This window comes from Primulina huaijiensis, chromosome 7, assembly GCF_012295235.1.
Source record: "Primulina huaijiensis isolate GDHJ02 chromosome 7, ASM1229523v2, whole genome shotgun sequence".
In the NCBI taxonomy this organism is placed as follows: Eukaryota; Viridiplantae; Streptophyta; class Magnoliopsida; order Lamiales; family Gesneriaceae; genus Primulina; species Primulina huaijiensis.
The window spans coordinates 1,442,894-1,460,415 of NC_133312.1; the positions used below are offsets into that span (position 1 = coordinate 1,442,894).

General features: G+C 31.3%; 1 protein-coding gene across 4 annotated transcripts; it reads left to right on the plus strand.

Moving 5' to 3' along the window:
* Positions 1 to 12,796: 12,796 nt before the first annotated feature.
* On the plus strand, positions 12,797 to 16,915 carry LOC140980906 (phospho-N-acetylmuramoyl-pentapeptide-transferase homolog). 4 transcript variants are annotated; one of them, XM_073447017.1, is made up of 9 exons: positions 12,797 to 12,920; positions 13,015 to 13,181; positions 13,295 to 13,369; positions 13,814 to 14,037; positions 14,444 to 14,900; positions 14,994 to 15,058; positions 15,544 to 15,737; positions 15,909 to 16,117; positions 16,306 to 16,726. In XM_073447017.1, the coding sequence occupies exons 2-9, from the start codon at positions 13,023 to 13,025 to the stop codon at positions 16,486 to 16,488; spliced, it is 1,566 nt and encodes a 521-aa protein (XP_073303118.1). In that variant the 5' UTR covers positions 12,797 to 12,920; positions 13,015 to 13,022; the 3' UTR covers positions 16,489 to 16,726. The 4 variants fall into 4 exon arrangements, 2 of the variants coding, with proteins under 2 accessions (XP_073303118.1, XP_073303117.1); XR_012176005.1 differs by adding an exon at positions 16,762 to 16,915 and having other exon boundaries at positions 12,851 to 13,181; positions 16,306 to 16,624; XR_012176006.1 differs by having other exon boundaries at positions 12,846 to 13,181; positions 15,544 to 15,762.
* Positions 16,916 to 17,522: the final 607 nt, after the last annotated feature.

Genomic DNA, 17,522 nt, shown 5'->3' on the forward strand with positions numbered 1-17,522 from the left:
GTCTTGTACAGGGGATTTCGTTTATTTTACAAGATTTGCTTTTTAAGGATGAATAAAAAATTTGACCTGGGAGTGATTTGGATTGAAATGCATTAAATTAAGTCAAATCTTGAAGATTATTGTGATTGAACAAATTTTCGGTTAAATTGAAATAACAGAAAAATCCAATTCGATAATTCGGTTCGGTTATTTCGAAATTTTGCTTCTTTTTTAAAAAAAATATGTCAAGTCAGTTAATTCGGTTCCATTTTGATTTTTTAATCAGTTAACCGAATTAACCGATATTTTAAATAATATTATTTTTCATATTTAATATTTGTGTAGTATATGATTTTAACCCTAAAATTCATCATAAGTTTTTCTATTATTTTCTTAAAAAAAATCGGTTACTTCGCTCATAACTAGATTAACCGATTTTTATTATTGGTTAGGGTAAATGAATCGATCGTTTCGGTTATGAAAAAAATTCGGTTCAATCCGGTTGAATGCTCACCTTGTGGGCTTATCAAGTAATGGAGAGCTAATAGGTTGTCGGTTCAGGTGATAAGTCAACAATTCATTAAATATCCAATCTATTATATAAATTTACATAAAAGTAGAAATGTTGAACCGATTTTTCAACGAAGAAAAGAAAAAGACATTGCAAGTAAAATCTGAATCAACAAGACTCACAAAAATCAAAACCGTTGTCTGTTATCGTTTGACTTGAATTAAAATAGTTGTCATTGATTATTTTTTATTTATAATTTGAGTATTTTTTTATTTTAAGATAAAAAAATACTCAAATTATAAATAAAAAATACTCAATGACAACTATTTTAATTCAAGTCAACGGTTTTATAAGCAGTTTTTTTAGACTACGAGAACGTTTTTTTTTTCTACCATTATGTATGAGCGTGTTTAAAATTGTAAAAAACAGTAGTTTTTTAAAACCATTGTCTTCTTCGAATTTTTTTGAAAAAAATCGATGTATCTTTTTTTTTTTTTAAAGAAATATTCCATTATTAATAAACCAAACATATACATATACATATACTTACATGTATAATAGAAGGGGAAAAAAGAGAGAAGGAGAACCCTACCCAAACCCGTCACCCTTCTCTTCATCTTCGACCATCTGCACCACTGCCGCCGTACACCACCGGAAATTGGTGGACGGACCACCAGTGGCGGAGCCAGAAATATGTTTCTGTTCGAACTAAAATTTTAAATTCTAGAAATTTTTAATATTTTAAATTGAACTACCCGAACTAATATCATATTATTCCAAAATTATACAAAATTTATATATAATTTTTTTAAAAGAAAAATTGGACCGTCCGGGTATATATACATGTGGCTCCGCCACTGCCGACGACTACTCACGTAGCCCATGACTTGTAGCTTTCATTTAAGCTTTGAATCGCAGAAATCGAACCTGAAGTGCGCGAATGGAGGTGTTGTTCGTGACCTGTTTCTGTGCGCGAGTTGCTCTTCATTGTCGAGCAGATTTTCGATCATTTCTTAATGTTCAAGTTTAGACTATTCGTCGGGTGTTATTTGATTCATTCCTTGAATGGTAATGATTTTGTTTATTGTTGAATAATTAGGAATTTGGGTACGCAAAGTAAAGGAAAATATATGGTTGTGACTTTTATGAAAAATCTCGGGTAAAAAAAGTGTAGCCGTGAAATCAATATTAGCTCAAATTGAAGGAAAGATTCCAAATTTATCAATATTAGGAGGTGTATTCAATGTAGGAGATTTATTGAATTTTGTAGATTTTAAAAGTTTAGATATATTCCATTAAGACTTTTACATACTCTATAGAAGTCTAGTGGTATTCAAAGTAGAATTTCATAGAGTTATAAAAAGTCAAGTGGTATTCAACATTGACTTTTAAAAGCTCTATAAAAGTCTATATGTATTCAAATTTTCAATAGACTTTTAATAATTTCATGGAATTCATTAACATACAAACATTAAAGCCTAGTATACAACTATAAATTGTCAAAAATTGTATTTGATTCAACCCAAAGATTTGGATGGATTTTTAGAACTTCTAACTCATACACAAGCTATTTACTTCTCTATGTTGCTTCACATAACCTCTCTTCTTATCTTCTCTTCTCTCATCTATCTCTATCACTCTCAAATTTTGAAGTGTATCTCTATATATATTTGCATATTTCCTTTTCAATTTTTTTATTTTTTGGCTGATTGTTCATTTAATAATTTTTTATTTTAATATGATATGAAATTTTGAATTTTAGAATTGATTTTGTGATTTTTAATTTATGATTTATACAAATAGATGTAATATTCAATAACAATAAAATATGATACAAAAAATGTCGTTTAATTCTTAATAATTGAATAGCCTCGGAACAACCATAATTTTTAAAAAAAAATTTCAGTATTTTCAATTAATATGTAAGCTATGCTTTTTTTTATACAAAATTATATTCACACAATACTAAATAATATTCTTTTCACATGTATATTATCAATTCAAAAAAACAAGATTACAAATTAATCAATTGATGTATTTTAAAAAATTTACAAACATGCATACAAACCAACATATATACACATGTAAGGATAAAATGATTTAATTTTTAAATAAGTAAATGTATTTATTAATATAATTATTGAAAAATTATTTTCAACTGAATATGTAATGTATGTCAATTAATTATTGATTCAAAAAATTAATAAAGATAATATGTTATAATTAAGTACAAAATTTATAAAATTTTATTAAAAAAATTTCCACTAAAGTCTATAAAAATATTGCAAAAAAAGTCTACATGAATCCACATAAATGTGTTTATAAATCTATGAGATTCTATAAAAGTCTATCATTTGAAAAAATGATTAAAAATCATCAAAACTCTGAATTAAATACATCTCACTTAATGTATAGATATATTTTTTAGTGTGCATGAAATTAGAATTTGAATTTTGAATCTAGAATGATTTATAATAATTTATGAATATTATATTTTGTTTTGAAATTTTGAATGATTTATAATCTCGAAAAATTATATATTAAATTTTAATTTTTATATCTGAAAAATTAAAATATTTTTTAATTTTTGTTATATGTTGTTTAAAATTGTTGTTAAGCTCATGTTGTTAAAAATGCATTTAAACACGATATTTTTTCACCGTTGTCCTTGTTTTTGTCTTTAAACGCACTTTTAGCAGTGCCTTTAACATCTGTTTTAAATCAACAATAGACAACGTTTTTCCATCTTTAATCATTTGACGTTTTTGTTGTAGTCACAAGTTTTCTTTAGTCTATTTCATAATTGTCATTTCTTTGGTTTTGACAAAAAGTTTATTGCAACACAAAAAAATAATTGGACCGAACTGCAACACTCCATATATATATATATTGGCCTCTCCCCCATTTTCGACGTGACATGAATTACAGAGGGCCCCGATAAGCATCTAGTATTTTCTTTTTCTTATTCCAATCAAATCAACTCCGTAAATCACAAAATAGTTTCCTGTCCATTTTTGTAAATTTTTACAGATTTCTACCTGCATTCTTTAAATAGCATATATATATATATATATATATATATATATNAAGAATCAGATTTTCGGGAATGCTCAGATGAAGAAGACGAGGAGAAGGAGCAAGAAGTTCAACTCGAGGCCTTTAATGGCTATGCTTCCCAAGGGTTTTGTGCCTCCTTCAGGCTCTTCGTCTTGCCATAATGTGTATCCAAATTCAATCACATTCTTTTGTGATGAAAGATCGTAAAACCCTAGTTAGAAACGAAGTGAATTAAGAAAATCTCTAAATCGAAGGGATAAAGAATAAAGATCATTGTGATATTCAGGGTTTTCTGTTATATTTTGGATTGTATATAATGGAAGGGTGATAATTTGTGCCATTTCTTAATGACCATATTCAAATCTTGATGACTTTTGTTTTCTTTGGTTTCAATTTTAGTTAGTTTGTAAAAAATGCCAGTTTGGTGACCAAGCCTGCGATAACCGATAACTTTATTTTCAAGAAAGATTCAAGGATTTGTGTATTCTTCATACCTAATCTATTAAAATCTAAGTAGACAGATTTAACCCAAAAGAAATACTAATAATAATAATAGAATCGATGATAGTTGATAGTTCATCTGAATAATCTAAAAGATGTGATATACTTAAAAGCGAAAATAGTCAAATTCGTCACATAAGTCAACCTAATCTAATTTTTGGTATTCTAATAAGTTAAAAACTTGTGTGAGACGATCTCACGGGTCGTATTTTGTGAGACAGATATCTTATTTGGTTCATCCATGAAAAAGTATTACATTTTATGCTAAGAATATTACTTTTTACTGTGAATATCGGTAGGATTGACCCGTCTCACAGATAAAGATTCGTGAGACCGTATCACAAGAGACCTACTCTTCTACTTTGTCCCTTGGAACAACAAATGATTTTTACGAAGAATATCCTTTTTTATATAATAAAAAAATCTCAAATATCATACGTATATATAGAGTAATTTATTAAGGGCCAATTTGGACTTTTTAAAGTATTTTTCTTTTAAAAAAAAATAGAAGTGGTTTTGACGTTTGGATAAATAAATAAAAATAAAAAACAAAAACCAAAAAATAAAAAATTCTTGCTTCTAAATAGAAACTTTTTTAAATATTTTTTAAAACAATTTTTGTAATCAAACACTTTATTATTTTTTTAAAAAAAAAAGTGCTTTTTTCTCACCGACTTCTCCAGGCAAATACATTCTAAAATATTTCGGCACTTTACCCGTAGGCCAACAATCATGGCAGAAAACCCAATGCGAAGACAATCTATTGGCCCCATATATACGCCGGATCGTGCTAGCTAATATAACTTGGCTTAAAATTTTCCATCACATGATATGAAAAAGTTATATGTGTTTTAGAAAATATATATAAACAAAAAATATAGAAAAACATTATATACTTAAAATGAGATTTTTATGTTACAAAATGAACATGGATAAATACGATGTCCTTTCTTGACAAAGAAAAATAAAGTTTGACGCAACCGGACGACAAAAGCTGCAATAATATATAATCAGATTATTATCATTGAAAAGTTTTTGATGTGATCTTTAATATATGCCTTTCATATAAATCAAAATATCATGTCTTAAAAAGCACAATTGACTCAATTTAATATTATCACTTTTATAATTAGGTTTTCATAATTTTTGAGTTAATTTTGTTGGACTTAGAGCTCTATTGACACTACAAAAAAAAAAAGTGTTTCTAGAAGCGGTTTTTGAGGAGTACTTCTAAAATCGCTCGTGTAAACTGAACAACAAAACCGGTTTTACTTAAACCGTTTCTATTTCATTACTTTTAGGAGTTGTCGCATAACCGCTTTAGTTGTGCAATTTTTAGTACCGATTTGTATCAACCGCTGCTATAAATTGCTCCTATTGATTTAACTATTAGAACCATTTTGGAAACTACTCTAATTGAATATTTTTAACAGTGGTTTCACAAAACCGGTGTTGTGGACCGTCCTTATAGCTCTATTTTTTTAGAATTGATTTGAAAATTGCACATATTAAATACATTTATAAATCGTTTTTATACATGGTTCTTATTGATATAAATAACTATTAAGATTGTTCAGAACTGTTGTCATATTTAGCGACGGTTTTTGACAAACCGTCGCTAATATTAGCGACGGTTTTGCGTCAACCGTCGCAATATTAGCGACGGTTTAAAACACACCGTCGCTTTTCCAAAAATACAACGGTTTTACTGATACCCGTCGCTATATTTAACGACAGTGTTAACAAACCGTTGCTAAAGTTAGCGACGGGTAAAGTCAAACCGTCGCATGTATACAGTTAGCGACATTTTTACTAAACCCGTCGCTAATATTAGCAACGGTTATGTAGCCCCGTCGCTAATATTAGCGACGGTTATTCTAGATCGTCGCTAAATATAGCGACGGTCATGTCGTAAACCGTCGCAAAATTTAAATTTTGAAAATTCCGCCATAAATAGCAACGGTTTATTCGACATTAGCGACGGTTTTTCATTAACCGTCGCCGAATTTTCTATAAATATTCCAATCCATTTTCTTACACCACTTCACAACACTTAAAATTTTTCTCTCTTATATAATTTTAACACTTCACAACAATAAACTTTTTTTACACGATTTTAGTTTAGATTTAATGTAAATTTTTTTCTTTTAATTTTTAGTACATTTTTAAGTGTTAATTAAGATGAGAATTATGTTATTATAGTAATATGGTAAGTTTTTTTAGATTTATTAATTTTTTTTATTTTACCGAAAATATTAGCGACGGAAATTACGGTATAACCGTCGCTAAGTTAGCGACGGAATGTATGAATAAGTTGTCGCTAATTTTAGCGACAGTTTATAAATTCCGTCGCTAAATTTGTAGACGATGGTGTTTTAATCTGTCGCTAAATAGCGACGGTTTGTTTCAAATCCGTCGCTAAATTTGTAGGAGACGATTTATCAAAAAAACCGTCGCAAATTTTAGGTACAATATCGAAAAAAAACCGTAATGGGTAATAGGTACGAGCATTATCAAACCGCACCTAAAAGAAACAATAGAAGCGGTTCTTCAACTTGTACCACCAGTTGAAAAAACCGCTTCTATAAGATATAAGGCCATAAATAAGAGTAGCGATTTTACAACCGGTAGTACATGTGCTGGAGCGGTTAAAAATCGATCTTAAAATTGAAAAAAACCGCTTCTGTAAGAGTATTTTTTTGTAGTGCGAGCTTGTTTTTTTTAATGAGAAATTGGACAAGCAAAACTTAATAGATAGTAAGTGAGAAATGTCTTATATAGAAAAATAATCATAACATTTGTGAGTTTATATATATAGTTTGAAGCTCGACAAAAACGCCCTGCTTCGGAGAAAAGCAGAAAAAAGAGACTCGACAAAAACGCCCTGCTTCGGAGAAAAGCAGAAAAAGCGGTCAAACTAGAATTAAGCATAATTAATGCGTTTAATTAAGCGTGTTTAAGCACAATTAATCGCATCGGTTTATTTTAAAATTTTTTGTTTTGAAGATATGTTTTTTTATTTTAAAATAATACATTAGGTTTATAATTTAGATGTTTATTTTTAAATTTTATTTATGATTAAGCGTGTCTGAAAATGATTTGATAAATATTTAGTATTTTTTAATGTGGTCTAGTTGCAAAAACAAATAAATATTTTAATTTTGAGATTTTTATGTTTTTATAAATATGAGAATTAATGCATCAGACTTAAATTTATCATATTTATGTATTATTTTATCTATTTATTGGTTTGAGATAATTACAATTACACTAAAGATAAAAAAATATTTTTTCACGTTTAATTATATACTAATCTCATTTAAATTTGAAAAACTTGGAGCTCGACGTTCACATGGCGGAGCGTTTCATGTTTTTTAAAACCATGATTAGAAGCAACAATAAATATGTAGAAATAGTAATATGAGCTCACATGTGTTGTGTGCTTGGGCCAAAAACCCTGGCCTCTCCCCCATTTTCGACGTGACATGAATTACAGAGGGCCCCGATAAGCATCTAGTATTTTCTTTTTCTTATTCCAATCAAATCAACTCCGTAAATCACAAAATAGTTTCCTGTCCATTTTTGTAAATTTTTACAGATTTCTACCTGCATTCTTTAAATAGCATATATATATATATATATATATATATATATGCTATTTAAAGAATGCAGGTAGAAATCTGTAAAAATTTACAAAAATGGACAGGAAACTATTTTGTGATTTACGGAGTTGATTTGATTGGAATAAGAAAAAGAAAATACTAGATGCTTATCGGGGCCCTCTGTAATTCATGTCACGTCGAAAATGGGGGAGAGGCCAGGGTTTTTGGCCCAAGCACACAACACATGTGAGCTCATATTACTATTTCTACATATTTATTGTTGCTTCTAATCATGGTTTTAAAAAACATGAAACGCTCCGCCATGTGAACGTCGAGCTCCAAGTTTTTCAAATTTAAATGAGATTAGTATATAATTAAACGTGAAAAAATATTTTTTTATCTTTAGTGTAATTGTAATTATCTCAAACCAATAAATAGATAAAATAATACATAAATATGATAAATTTAAGTCTGATGCATTAATTCTCATATTTATAAAAACATAAAAATCTCAAAATTAAAATATTTATTTGTTTTTGCAACTAGACCACATTAAAAAATACTAAATATTTATCAAATCATTTTCAGACACGCTTAATCATAAATAAAATTTAAAAATAAACATCTAAATTATAAACCTAATGTATTATTTTAAAATAAAAAAACATATCTTCAAAACAAAAAATTTTAAAATAAACCGATGCGATTAATTGTGCTTAAACACGCTTAATTAAACGCATTAATTATGCTTAATTCTAGTTTGACCGCTTTTTCTGCTTTTCTCCGAAGCAGGGCGTTTTTGTCGAGTCTCTTTTTTCTGCTTTTCTCCGAAGCAGGGCGTTTTTGTCGAGCTTCAAACTATATATATAAACTCACAAATGTTATGATTATTTTTCTATATAAGACATTTCTCACTTACTATCTATTAAGTTTTGCTTGTCCAATTTCTCATTAAAAAAAACAAGCTCGCACTACAAAAAAATACTCTTACAGAAGCGGTTTTTTTCAATTTTAAGATCGATTTTTAACCGCTCCAGCACATGTACTACCGGTTGTAAAATCGCTACTCTTATTTATGGCCTTATATCTTATAGAAGCGGTTTTTTCAACTGGTGGTACAAGTTGAAGAACCGCTTCTATTGTTTCTTTTAGGTGCGGTTTGATAATGCTCGTACCTATTACCCATTACGGTTTTTTTTCGATATTGTACCTAAAATTTGCGACGGTTTTTTTGATAAATCGTCTCCTACAAATTTAGCGACGGATTTGAAACAAACCGTCGCTATTTAGCGACAGATTAAAACACCATCGTCTACAAATTTAGCGACGGAATTTATAAACTGTCGCTAAAATTAGCGACAACTTATTCATACATTCCGTCGCTAACTTAGCGACGGTTATACCGTAATTTCCGTCGCTAATATTTTCGGTAAAATAAAAAAAATTAATAAATCTAAAAAAACTTACCATATTACTATAATAACATAATTCTCATCTTAATTAACACTTAAAAATGTACTAAAAATTAAAAGAAAAAAATTTACATTAAATCTAAACTAAAATCGTGTAAAAAAAGTTTATTGTTGTGAAGTGTTAAAATTATATAAGAGAGAAAAATTTTAAGTGTTGTGAAGTGGTGTAAGAAAATGGATTGGAGTATTTATAGAAAATTCGGCGACGGTTAATGAAAAACCGTCGCTAATGTCGAATAAACCGTTGCTATTTATGGCGGAATTTTCAAAATTTAAATTTTGCGACGGTTTACGACATGACCGTCGCTATATTTAGCGACGATCTAGAATAACCGTCGCTAATATTAGCGACGGGGCTACATAACCGTTGCTAATATTAGCGACGGGTTTAGTAAAAATGTCGCTAACTGTATACATGCGACGGTTTGACTTTACCCGTCGCTAACTTTAGCAACGGTTTGTTAACACTGTCGTTAAATATAGCGACGGGTATCAGTAAAACCGTTGTATTTTTGGAAAAGCGACGGTGTGTTTTAAACCGTCGCTAATATTGCGACGGTTGACGCAAAACCGTCGCTAATATTAGCGACGGTTTGTCAAAAACCGTCGCTAAATATGACAACAGTTCTGAACAATCTTAATAGTTATTTATATCAATAAGAACCATGTATAAAAACGATTTATAAATGTATTTAATATGTGCAATTTTCAAATCAATTCTAAAAAAATAGAGCTATAAGGACGGTCCACAACACCGGTTTTGTGAAACCACTGTTAAAAATATTCAATTAGAGTAGTTTCCAAAATGGTTCTAATAGTTAAATCAATAGGAGCAATTTATAGCAGCGGTTGATACAAATCGGTACTAAAAATTGCACAACTAAAGCGGTTATGCGACAACTCCTAAAAGTAATGAAATAGAAACGATTTAAGTAAAACCGGTTTTGTTGTTCAGTTTACACGAGCGATTTTAGAAGTACTCCTCAAAAACCGCTTCTAGAAACACTTTTTTTTTTTGTAGTGTCAATAGAGCTCTAAGTCCAACAAAATTAACTCAAAAATTATGAAAACCTAATTATAAAAGTGATAATATTAAATTGAGTCAATTGTGCTTTTTAAGACATGATATTTTGATTTATATGAAAGGCATATATTAAAGATCACATCAAAAACTTTTCAATGATAATAATCTGATTATATATTATTGCAGCTTTTGTCGTCCGGTTGCGTCAAACTTTATTTTTCTTTGTCAAGAAAGGACATCGTATTTATCCATGTTCATTTTGTAACATAAAAATCTCATTTTAAGTATATAATGTTTTTCTATATTTTTTGTTTATATATATTTTCTAAAACACATATAACTTTTTCATATCATGTGATGGAAAATTTTAAGCCAAGTTATATTAGCTAGCACGATCCGGCGTATATATGGGGCCAATAGATTGTCTTCGCATTGGGTTTTCTGCCATGATTGTTGGCCTACGGGTAAAGTGCCGAAATATTTTAGAATGTATTTGCCTGGAGAAGTCGGTGAGAAAAAAGCACTTTTTTTTTTAAAAAAATAATAAAGTGTTTGATTACAAAAATTGTTTTAAAAAATATTTAAAAAAGTTTCTATTTAGAAGCAAGAATTTTTTATTTTTTGGTTTTTGTTTTTTATTTTTATTTATTTATCCAAACGTCAAAACCACTTCTATTTTTTTTTAAAAGAAAAATACTTTAAAAAGTCCAAATTGGCCCTTAATAAATTACTCTATATATACGTATGATATTTGAGATTTTTTTATTATATAAAAAAGGATATTCTTCGTAAAAATCATTTGTTGTTCCAAGGGACAAAGTAGAAGAGTAGGTCTCTTGTGATACGGTCTCACGAATCTTTATCTGTGAGACGGGTCAATCCTACCGATATTCACAGTAAAAAGTAATATTCTTAGCATAAAATGTAATACTTTTTCATGGATGAACCAAATAAGATATCTGTCTCACAAAATACGACCCGTGAGATCGTCTCACACAAGTTTTTAACTTATTAGAATACCAAAAATTAGATTAGGTTGACTTATGTGACGAATTTGACTATTTTCGCTTTTAAGTATATCACATCTTTTAGATTATTCAGATGAACTATCAACTATCATCGATTCTATTATTATTATTAGTATTTCTTTTGGGTTAAATCTCTCTACTTAGATTTTAATAGATTAGGTATGAAGAATACACAAATCCTTGAATCTTTCTTGAAAATAAAGTTATCGGTTATCGCAGGCTTCATCACCAAACTGGCATTTTTTACAAACTAACTAAAATTGAAACCAAAGAAAACAAAAGTCATCAAGATTTGAATTTGGTCATTAAGAAATGGCACAAATTATCACCCTTCCATTCTACACAATCCAAAATATAACAGAAAACCCTGAATCTCAAAATGATCTTTACCCCTTCGATTTAGAGATTTTCTTAATTCACTTCATTTCTAACTAGGGTTTTACGATCTTTCATCACAAAAGAATGTGATTGAATTTGGATACACATTATGGCAAGACGAAGAGCCTGAAGGAGGCACAAAACCCTTGGGAAGCATAGCCATTAAAGGCCTCGAATTGAACTTCTTGCTCCTCCTCCTCGTCTTCTTCTTTTTCGTCGTCGTATTCTTCATCTGAGCATTCCTGTAAATCTGATTCTTGCAATTCTGTTGTCCCATTTCATTGTTATCGGGGGGAATTGTTTTTCTTTCCTTTATATGGAAAGTCATTTGGTTCTTTGACTCTGAAACTTGAGGAATTGGTCCATGGAGTTTATCTTGTAATATTGGTGTCGAATAGGCGTAAGGGATGATGACAGAGAGAATAATGAGAAGAGAGATGCATGTGATGAAGATATTTTCACTGTGACGTTGAGCCATTTTAGCTGTGCTTGCATGGGATATGCGATGAAATTTGAAGGCAAATATGGGGTTGTTTTTAGTGACTCGTGAAGTAGATGGAGAGCATTAGCAAGTTAGAGAGGAAGTAAACAATTTTTAGGAAACAACTTTCTAATTTTATTGTAACATCTCTATTTTTTTTTTTTAAAAAAAAACTTCCCGATTTGAGAATAACTAGATATGTCTATCAACCGAACTCATATTTTAGAGCCCAATTCATCCAAATTTGGGTCGTCTTAAAAAAATAACTTCACAAAAACTCTTATGATATGGGATAATTTATTCAATTCGACTCATAAAAAATATTACTTTGCATTCAAATATGAATCGGACCGACCCGTCTCATAGATATAAATCTGTGAACCTGTATTACAAGATACCTACTCGGATGAGCTTCAACTTGTATGTTTTTCGTTTATATTTTGTTATTAACATGTTTAGTCCATTAAGTTGTATTTTTTTCATTTTAGTATTTTTTACCAGAATACAAGTGATATCGGACACAACAATGTCTGGCACAAAGTCGTTATTTTTCAGTGTGATATCATTACTTTTGAAAAAAATTATAATTGAAAAAAATTATAAATTAATGAATTAAAACTATGAAGGAGTTAATATAACATGATTAAAATAGAAATGACAAAAATGTAATTTTCTAATAGGCAACTTGTATTTTTATATAATAATAATAATAATAATAATAATAATAATAATACAGGTCCATCTCTCATCTTTTTGTGAATTATGTTTGTGAAAATTGATATATTTACATGGATGTATATCTCGTGCATTAGTTGACGTTGTAGAGCCCACTCCAACGCGCCTTGGAGGCGCGTTGATCCTTTCTCCCAATCTGCGAAAATTACGAGGTCGGTAATTGATTCGCGCATACGAATTCTCGTAAATGCGATTTTTCGATTTATCAGTACAAAACTGTTTGAGCTCATCAAAGATTTGATATAGGCATCGTCATGCAATCTCTCAATTCGTGTGCTACGAATGGTAGAAATCTATCGAATTTAGGATTTACTGCAAATTTCTTCTCTCGTTTGGGGTGTCTCTCATCTCGGGTTTCATATAATTCCAGTTTCCGCCGACGAATTAATCGATGCTATTGTTTCGATGCCGAGGTAAATGATTGCTGCTTCAAACCTCTCGTGTGTGCTGATAAATTGTTTCTGCATATTCTTTCGGGGTTTCTTTCACCTAATTAACATGTATACCGTCGGCTTTGTCTGGATAGTCGTTTGAACTACGGGTGCGCACACATGGGTCTCCAGCGCGGCATAGAGTTCTTCAAGTTTGTGCAATGGATGCGGTATTGACCGATTTATTTCTCTTTTCGCGATTTATGATGTGTATTATTATACAAACAAGCACGAATGCAATTGTCGAGTTTGTCTGATTCCTTAAACTAATACTGCTTCCAGCGTTAATCTAATGAAATAAGTTAAAGTATGAGAAGTGGCACTTATTATAAAGCCACTTTTTGCAGCTCCCCACATAAGTTTGTATATTAGGCGGTCTGGCCAAAGTGGTAAGATAGACCATTTGGTTTTGTTGTTTATAGCAATTGGTTTGTTTTCCAACTTCCTGAAGTATTATGATTTCAAAGTCTTCTTTCTGGATGCTAATGTTGTTTTAGGTGATGGAAATTTCTTTTAGTTTATAAGAATGTGAGTGAGAACTGATTAGCAACACAATTTTGCTGTCAAATGCCAAGATTGGTTGTCCAACTTTATTTTATCAATTTCGTATGCAGGATTCAATGGGTATTTCGTCATTCGACTGGGGGGACAGTGATATGCCTGTTGAATCTCTGTTTTCATCCAGCGACAGTGATAACAGTGATGGAGAAATTATCTTACAACCAATAACGGATGTTGATTTGCCTACCTCGAAGGAGCGATTGCTTCCAGCTGATGACGCCATCGCGGTGACTGCTCATAGGCTTGGAATGCTTTCGAGAGCGCGGAAGAAAAGAAAGTAAAAATCGTCATTACCAGAATAGCAAGAATTACAGACAAAAAAGGCTTGAGTTGAGATCTTGCATGATTTTGTACCCTTAAATTCATTGCCTGGTCTTTTATGGAACTATCTTTCTAATCAAAATAGTCACACCCTTCAAGCATTATTTCGTAAATCTGTCTCTATCTCTCATTCCTGCTTATTTCCTTGTCTATTTATTGCTTAAGAATGCAGCATAAAAAATTAATTGCACGGAGAAAATTAAAATACAGCATTCTGTGAAGGGAACTTTTTTGTGGTAAATATTGAAAAGCATAGTTGATTGAGAAACTTTATGGCTTGTGATATTTTTATTAGTAGACTGTTGTTTATCTTTAGCCAGTAATTTTTTTAATAACTTGTGTCTGAAATCCTCCGCTTGCAGGACTGTACATGGAATTCTAAACAATGTTGGGCTTATAGTGTTCTCGACGTTTCTTCTTTTCATAGTAGATCAGTGGGCATGGCGAGTTGTGAGATTGCCTCTGGAATCATTCTACTTGATGCGGCCTTTCGTAATTTCTGCAATTATAGTTTGTTGTGTAGGCTATATTTGTGTCCCATTATTTCGTCTTTTGAAACTTCAATCTATAATTAGAAAAGAATCACCCAAACAACCCAAACAGCATCCTTCTAAGAAAGGAACCCCTACAATGGGTGGCCTATATTTTGTACCTATAGGCCTACTTGTTGCAGAGGTTCTACTTGGTTTTTCCTCCATTGAAGTTTCTGGAGCTGTGGTGGCTACCGTTGCTTTTGCTACAATTGGGCTATTGGATGATTTCTTGAGCCTCAAGAATTATCACATCCGGCTATCTGGCTTGACGAGAGTTTGTTTGGAGGTGAAGTTTTTTTAGTGTCTTGTTTCAACCTTCGGTTGTGTTCTGAGCTAATTGTGTTCATTACTACCCTAATCTTGTTTTGATGTCACACAGGCAGCTGTTGGTGTATGGTTCTCCTATTGGTTGTGCACAACGGACATATCAACACCCTACAGCATGTATATCCTCTAATAACTAAATTGTTCAACCTTTTTCTGAGGGTAACTCACCCATCTTTTCTTATTCTGGTGAACTTCCAGAGCATGTCCGCTATCTCGTCGTTGATGAACTTGTCAACTTAATGTCGTCTTCTGATATGAACTTCATTATTTTATCAAATCATCAAATGTTAAATGCATAAGCGATATACTCTATAACTTGAAAGTTTGAAGACACTAGGAGGAGTCCTAGGTCATGATATTTAACTTCTGGCCTGATGTAATTAATCATGCCAATGTAAGTAACTTCACGATATGGTTTTTAAGCTTTTAGTCCAAGAACTAAAAGTATATATGACAAATTTTTCTTCAATGCTTTGACCCAAAAGATAATTTCCAACGTGTACTGAAAAATGCTTCTTATCAACCAGTATGGCTTTGAACATATTTGACATCTTGCGCAAATGGATAAATTCTTACTTGCCATTTGTAATTTCGTATATCAGGAAAATGGTGGTTCCTCTACCTGCGCCAGTGGGCCTTGTTCGCCTTGACAAAGTTTATACAAGTTTGACCTTGTTTTGTTTTGTTTCCATGGCGAATGGAATCAATGTAACCAATAGACTTGATGGACTGTCTGCGGGAGCTGCTGCATTGGCATTTGTTGGAATGTCTATTGTGGTTCTTCCAATATGCGCTGGTATCGTCCTTGTCGTCAATATTGTGTAATCACACTCACACTCTAGCAGGCATGAAAGTGGGCTATCTATATTTATGTGATTCCATCTTTACATTTCAATACCTAAATCAAGTTTACATCCAAATTTCACTTTGGCTTTTTCGTGCTTCAAGTTTTTGCTGCCAATTTCAGATCTTGCTATATTTGGAGCATCAATGGCAGGAGCTTGTGTCGGTTTTCTTATGCACAACCGTTACAAAGCATCGATATTTATGGGTGATACAGGAGCCTTGGCCTTAGGAGGTGCCCTTGCTGCAATGGCTTCTTGTACGGGAATGTTCTTCCCTTTGTTCATTTCATCAGGAGTTTTTGTGCTGGAAGCAGTTTCCGTGCTTGCTCAGGTATATTACTCTCCAGATATGACGTTGGTATATTTGCAGAATGATATCTTCTTTTACATCATTTTAGATGGGTGGATAAAGTAATATTGCTTTGTTTAGTTCGACTTAGACTTATGTGCACCGTTAACTGGAGTTTTGAATGATTTTGAACGATTTTTCATCTGATGGCAACCTATGTGCATGGTTAGGTATGCTTCTTCAAGGTGACCAGTTTTTTTGGTCAAACTGGCCCGCGATTGTTTCACATGGCACCATTCCATCGGCACCTCGAGTTATCTGGAGTTGAAGAACCAATGATAGTTTCTGCAGCTTATGTTGTCACATGTGTCTTGATCTTATGCGCAGCATATGTGGGCCTTACTTCAGCATGAGTTACTGAAGTGTGGGTGATCCTGACGTTGCTAATTTGGTTTTACTCCAAAGATTCCTTTTTTTCTCTCTTATACTTGGTCTTGGGTACAAAACAGTTAAAAGGCAAAGAGTTTTGGTTCTGTTATCATAATCAAGGTCGGGACATCAAGATTTTTTGTGTTTTGTTTTGCTTTTCATTAATTGTGTTTTTTGTAGTACCAACTTTATACCTTTTTTTGTCAGTAAATACATTTTTTTTTTCATTTTGGTCAGAAAATTTCCTGCCTTTGCAGGAACAGAAGAAAGATTGAACGTCGATTAGAGTCGTAAGATAATGGTAATCAGAAGTATCGACTCCAGAACCAAAATCCAAGGTTCTAAAATCTTTATAGGGTTTATACATTTTGAAAAGCTTTGGATTGGAAACGATTGCAATGATAAGATAAATAAATTATTGATTTTACCTTGAGTATGTTTAATTTGAGATGTTTTACGGATCAATATTCGAGTCGATCTTAGAATGGGAAAAAAATATTTTTAATAAAAAAAAAATATTTTTCAAGCAATCAGATATAAAAAAATATTTTTAATATAAAAAAATATTTTCTAACAAATCGGATAAATGATTTGTCTCACAAATTGATGCATGAGACGTTATAATATGAGATTTTGTGTTCTACTTTACATTCCATACTTTGGCTGAGCTTATGAATTGTTGAGTACATTTTATAAATTTCAATAACTTTTTCTCACAGAGTAGGTTTCTTGTGGGACGGTCTCGCGAATCTTTATTTGTGAGACGGGTCAACCCAACCGATATTCACAATAAAAGTAATACTCTTAGCATGAAAAATAATATTTTTTCATGGATGACTCAAATAAAAGATCCGTGTCACAAAATACGATCCGTAAGACCGTCTCACACAAATTTTTGTCTTTCTTACATCATGCAACAATTATTANAATCCGTGTCACAAAATACGATCCGTAAGACTGTCTCACACAAATTTTTGTCTTTCTTACATCATGCAACAATTATTATCCAAACGTAGTC

Coding starts and splice junctions, on each gene's coding strand:
- LOC140980906 (XM_073447017.1), top strand. CDS start 13,023: ATGCAATCTCTCAATTCGTGTGCTACGAATGGTAGAAATCTATCGAAT. Junction 15,738..15,908: donor GGTTCTTCCAATATGCGCTG/GTATCGTCCTTG, acceptor TGCCAATTTCAG/ATCTTGCTATATTTGGAGCA. Junction 16,118..16,305: donor CAGTTTCCGTGCTTGCTCAG/GTATATTACTCT, acceptor GTGCATGGTTAG/GTATGCTTCTTCAAGGTGAC.